General features: G+C 43.7%; 1 protein-coding gene across 2 annotated transcripts in view; it reads right to left on the bottom strand.

Annotated features, from left to right (window-relative positions):
- The window catches only part of RBM24 (RNA binding motif protein 24), a 12,915-nt gene extending 6,786 nt beyond the window's left edge, over positions 1-6,129 (bottom strand). The window contains exons 1-3 of one of the 2 annotated variants that reach the window (XM_011962744.1): positions 5,919-6,129; positions 4,756-4,879; positions 2,956-3,010 (exon numbers count right to left, since the gene is read on the bottom strand). In XM_011962744.1, the coding sequence (XP_011818134.1) occupies positions 2,956-3,010; positions 4,756-4,879; positions 5,919-6,086 (347 nt within the window). In that variant the 5' untranslated portion in view covers positions 6,087-6,129. Of the gene's footprint in view, positions 1-2,955; positions 3,011-4,755; positions 4,880-5,447; positions 5,607-5,918 lie in introns of those variants that run through there. The other variant, XM_011962745.1, reaches the window with a different exon arrangement.
- Positions 6,130-6,135: the final 6 nt, after the last annotated feature.

Genomic DNA, 6,135 nt, shown 5'->3' with positions numbered 1-6,135 from the left:
GGCCTTTTTTTTTTTCTTTTTTGAGACTGAGTCTCACTCTGTCGCCCAGGCTGGAGCGCGGTGGTGCGATCTCGGCTCATCGGAAGCTCCGCCTCCCGGGTTCACGCCACTCTCCTGCCTCAGCCTGGGATTACAGGTGCCCGCCACCACGCCCGGCTAATGTTTTGTATTTTTTAGTAGAGAACGGGGTTTCACTATGTTAGCCAGGATGGTCTCGATTTCCTGACCTCGTGATCCGCCCACCTCGCCTCCCAAAGTGCTGGGATTACAGACATGAGCCACTGAGCCTGGCCCCTAGGCCAAGGTTTTATCTTCAAAGGCCCAAAGCAACCTGGGGGCCTTAATAGGACCACATTCAAAAGAAGAGTTCAGTTACTAGAATTTCAAGTAAGTCAAGTCAAATTTGAAATTCTCAAGCTTCTTTCCAGGCCTAAAACAGGAACATGTAGCATTCAAACAGAATTTAGGATGACCAGGTGTGATTTGTTAGGTACAGACTCTGAAATTAGAGCAGTGTTGAGAACCTCTTAAAAAAGAAAAAGCAAGCTCGCTTGGTCCACCTGGAATGCTATCTATTTCTAATAAGAATCTCACGTTCAAACAATTCATGCACACAGTAATAATCACCATCCTTTATAAAGACAAGTTAACATTAGAAGAAGTGGAAAACAAAAGGTTGCTATCAAAACACACTTGCTTTCAAATTTCCATATGACACAGCTTACACTGGTGGTTCTAATTTTCCTTGTGTTACCTTCTTTCTTAAGGACTGATCCACGACGACTTCCAAAACCAGTCCAGATTCCTACGCCCAGCTCTCTAGATCCACCTTAGACAGTCTGGTTTCTCCACGCACTGAGTCTTCTCCTCTACGCCTCTGCTTCGGCTCACTCCATCCTATATCCTCCAGACATATTCAGTCTTCCTTTTACCTGACTAAGACAAACCCAGTGGTACAAGTCTAGTGCCAGTCTACCTGCCATGCACACCACAGCCTTATTCAACTCCTCCACCTCATCTATTTTCTTGCTATTCTGAATTCCTTTTGTACTTGAAACAATATCAAGTCATTTAGCAATTAGTAATTCTTGACTGGTTTTTGCATGACTTTTGCTTCCCAAACTAATGTGCAATTCCCTCGTTTTGCATCACCCACTGGCACAATGAAAAAATAAACACATGCAACTACCTGTTGATTGATTCCGTTTTATAACTGTTTCAAGATTATTAGTGTGAACTCACCACTTAGCTCACATCACGCCTTCAGAAACAAGCTCTCCTCCCTAATCCCACCTTAAACAAATAGTCGAAATGAATTACCCACAGAAATAGCTGAACCCATCAACCCACCATTTGTTGTCAGTATCTGGGTTGGCTTGGATGGGGCTTTGATAAATAGCTATGGATATAGGAAGGCCCTTTCTGATCATATTGACAGAAGCGTCTTCCACAGCTAAAAAAAAAAAAAAAAAAAGTAGTTGGCAATAACAGTAGGTACTGATATGTTAGAGCTATAAGGAGGTGGTCATGGGGAATATAACCTGACTCTTCCAAGTCAAGTTATTGTTACTTCCTTTTTAAAACCTATTCTTAGAGACACATATGGTAGACAACTATCTATGTAGACAGATTCCAGCCTTCCAGGTTACACAGGTAGATGTTTAGGTCCTAAGCTAGAGAAGAAATTATTACTGAGGATAAAATACTCTTTCAACAACATGAACATTTAAAAAGAAAATTTAAGTATCCTGCGTTAAGAGTTACAGGAATGTTGATCAGGTAGAATACAGCCAAAACAGAATCTAGTGTCCAGGATAAATTGAGGCGGGGGGGTGATCTCCCACCCATATAACCTCTGAATGGAAGAGAACTGGGGACCTTGGAACAGGAAAAATGGTAATCACAAGACCCAAAGACAACACAAATATAAACACGTGTTCACCTGAGTTAGGTCCAAAAGGTGAAAGTTAGTGCTACACTACTCAAAAAAACTGGCTTGTGTTAATAAAATCTGATGAGAGTTGCTGAACCTTTAAATTAGATGGTCTAAAAGTAGATACGCATTGCAAAAGAAAGAACCCCATTCCCAGAAAATTTCCCGTAAAACAGAAACTTAGGACATGCAAGCAATGAATCTGTATTCTGACAAAGAGAAATCACACGATTTAGCACTCACTACAAAAATATGGTTAAACAGAAGTCACAGGCTACAGCTTAAAAGCAAGAAAAAAAAAAAAAAGGCCCTTTGCTTCCCATGGCAAAGTCAAAAGTCAACACCCCTCAACACCACCACCAAAACCAAAACGCAAAGAGCCCCTTCCCCAAGGAAAAGAAAACACTTTCACTACAGCTCTTTTCAATTAAGTAAAAAGCACACAGTTTAGCTATCAACACCACTTCATTACTGTAATAAATAAAATAAAGCACACGAAGGGCTATTGACTATTGTGAAAAATAAAAACAACAACACCAACATCCATGCATCGTTAATCACCATCTGAGCTTGTGTGTCTGAGTCTACTGGTTACAGAGTTTAATTCCAAACAGAACTATTCCACCTCTTATCATGGTATCCTTCTGATCAGTTAGCTTAACTGTATACGAGCCCTGTCAGGTTAGAAAGAGATAAATAAAATTGAGTCAAGTTGAACAGTAGTAATGGCGATGGGACACAATCGTCTTGTACACAAGTCATACCTGGTATTTTTGTTTTGTTTTGTTTTGCTAATCATAAGCTCAAACTTTGTCTCGTTTGGAGGCTGCATACTTGGTCAGATAACTTGACTCATCTAAAAATATTTATAGTATCAGCATTAAAAATGCACAAATATATATATAAAATTATATAACCAGGAACATTCTGTGACATCATGATCTTATCTGTATATAACAAAGAGGCAGGTTAACAAATGATAGTCATACTGAAACTTAAGAAAGTCTGATTAATCAACTTACCCGAAAGGTCTCTGTATAAGGGCTGGATGAAGTTGTTGAACACCAAAGGCAAAACCTAACAACAAAACATACCACATTCTTTATTTGTGCATGGTTAAGGCATTTATTACTCGTACGAGTAAAATGCAATCACAACTTCCACTTACAAAAGAGAACCATTCTTTTGCCACTTTAAAGAAACTATATGTATGTATATTTTTAAAAGTCAGTTTTATAAATGCTATCGCTGATTCAAAATAAAGGTTTTAATAGGGGAAAAGTGGAAACTTTAAAAAAATCTGCAAAGTTTAGTTGGCAGACACAGAATCAGACCTTGGGAAAATGTTCATGAAATAATATTAAGTACAGCAGGATCTGACAATGAAGTTACATCTCAGATATTCTTACAGTTTTGAACCACAATCTATGAAAAGTCTTTGTAATCTGGAATATTCTGAGATACTTCAGAAAATGCTTTGAAAGATTATGGGTTTTAGTTTCCAGTATTTAGAATTCACACACACACAGACACACACACACACACACACAAACTCTTTTTTTCTGGATACTACATACCCACAATGTATTAGACAAATTTTTTTAATGCCCATGAATATTTGCACAAGCACTCACTGTCTTGACAACCTAGTTTCCTTTTAAACCTGTTTGGATGGAAGTGTCAACCTCTTCCCAAAATTTCAGATGGAAAGGCTTAGAAGTGAAGAGTACATGATTTAATCAAACTTTACAAGTAAAGACGCCTGACCAAGGAAAAGATTATATTTGCTTAAAAATCAACTCTCAACTATTTGTGCTAATGCAAAGGGCAGTGTTGTCAATAATCCAAGAGATACTGTTTTCCCATAGACAAAAAGCTGCTCCCTTTTGGTAACTAATAGCTACCTGACATAAGTAAAATATTTCTCATCTCTAAGCCTCAGTTTCTTTGTCTGTAGCATAGGGTTTTTGAGTAAGCGCAATTTCTCTTTTCTTTGACTGCCAATACTCTGTGATTTTATGTTGAAGTTTTACCATTTGGGGCCGGCACGGTGGCTCACACTTTGGGAGACCGAGGCGGGTGGATCACCTGAGATCAGGAGTTCGAGACCAGCCTGACCAACACAGTGAAACCCCATCTCTATTAAAAACACAAAATTAGCTGGGTGTGGTGATGCAATCCTGTAATCCCAGCTACTTGGGAGGCTGAGGCAGAACTGCTTGAATCAGGAGGCGGAGGTTGCAGTGAGCCTAGATCGCACCATTGCACTCCAGCCTGGGCAACAAGAGCGAAACTCCATCTCAACAAACAAACAAACAAACACCTTTACCATTTGGACATCACCCCTACCCCTTCCCTTGGGTCTGTGTTCAAGTCAGGTTGCCTGCTCTGAGTACAGTGCAACTGGTGCTGCAAGGAGAGACACCACTAAGTAGGGAAATATATTAGTTGAAGCCGACAAATTTGGCTCATATAATGCACATGTGAATTATCTACAGGTGGCTAAAAATTGGAAAACTGAGAGCAGACTACAAATGTACGTCATATAGGAAACAGGTGAGTCATGACTAACTCTTCCTCCTGTACAAACTGTTCAGACCCCCAAGATCCATTTTTGCACACAGGTACATTTCAAGCCCTGAGAGGAGTATTTACAACTCTTTTTATGTTTAATGCCTTGGTAGACTAACAAGCCATGGTTCAAGTTTACTAACACATCTACAGAAGGAGACAACGTCTTCTAAATTAGAGAATCAGCCCATCCGTAAGTGTGTGTGGGGGGGTTCTTGGAGAGGGGGGTAGGGGAGACAGACATTTCTCACCTGGTTGCATGATCCTTGGTTTTGCTCCTAAGTATGCCAGGTTCACGTTGGCCTTTCTGCCATCAATGATGGGGTTGGGGTCCTTGCAGGCCCTTTCGGCAGCAGCCCGGTCAGCCATGGTGACCTTAGCAACAGACACACACAGACATACATACATAACCTCTAAATTAACCCCTGAAGGAAATCAAGAATCACAATGGAGAAGTCATTCATGATAAAACTGAGATCAAACTTTCTTTCTATTCTTTTCTTCTTTCGGAGGGACCCTCCTCTTTGATCTCCCATTTTTAAAAGGCGGGCGGGGTGGGGGGAGCGGGTAGACGAAGGAAAAAAAAAGAAACCCTCTAACCCTGCCCCACCCCTGAAATCTTAAGGGTGCTAGTAGGGCCTAGCTGAGATTTGGAAGCCTAAATTCTTGGAACTCTAGATCCTCCTTCCCCGACTCCCCCGCCCCCCAGGTCCCTATTCAGCCTCAGAGGCACCGTTTGCTTTAAAGAAAGTCCAGCCTCACATCCGCCCAACGTTCCCAACCTCCCGAAAACACTCCCCAACGACAATAGCTATTGTCCCACTCTGGGGCTCCCTGCTCTTCGGCAGCTGAATTTGCACGCTTAAATCTCTAGGAAGGAAGCTTAATATGCTCTGTTTCAGTTCGGCAAAGAGCCCTAGGATGATCCTTTAAAAGAACCTACCTTTGCAATTAAAAGGCGGGGGGATGACACAAGGGGAACAGCTCCATACCTCGTGGGGTGTCCCCTCCTTGCCCCAGCCACAACACCAGAACACACGCATTTTTACAAAGCAACAGCGCGCTTAACAACCGGCCTGCAGCCCAGGAATGCTGCAATTGTTCGGGGTTGCGGCCCCTCCCTCGCAACCCTCCGCACCCCAAATCCCATGGTCATTACAGTTGTCTCCTTCCACCCCTGCCCTGCCTTGCCCGGCCCCCGACCTCGCACAGCGCTGGGTCTTCCGAAACCCGCGAGGCTGGCGCCGGCCCTCTCCCCTAGCAAAGTTTCAGTTCACCCCAGAGCGAAGGGGCAGCGCCGCTCTCCCCGCGGGGCTCCTCACGGGTCACGCCGAGCCCTTCACTCCAAGCTCCCGATCCCCGGGGTCAGGCGCCACTCCGTCCCTCTCCCCCACCCCCCGTCCGTGCAACTTACAAATCCATAGCCCCGGGACTTGCCCGTCTGCCGGTCGGTGATGACCACCGCCTCCTCGATCTCGCCGAAGACCTCGAAGTACTTGCGCAGGCTGGCGTCGGTGGTGTGGTAGGGCAGCCCCCCGACGAAGATCTTGGTGTACGTCGTGTCCTTCTGGGTCGTGTGCATCTTCGCGCCCGCCCCGCGGCTCGGACTCCGGCTGCGGCTGCGGCTCGGG

The sequence above is a fragment of the Colobus angolensis genome, unplaced genomic scaffold, assembly GCF_000951035.1.
Source record: "Colobus angolensis palliatus isolate OR3802 unplaced genomic scaffold, Cang.pa_1.0 Scaffold6, whole genome shotgun sequence".
NCBI classification, from domain to species: Eukaryota; Metazoa; Chordata; class Mammalia; order Primates; family Cercopithecidae; genus Colobus; species Colobus angolensis.
This window is presented reverse-complemented; position numbering and strand designations above follow the sequence as displayed.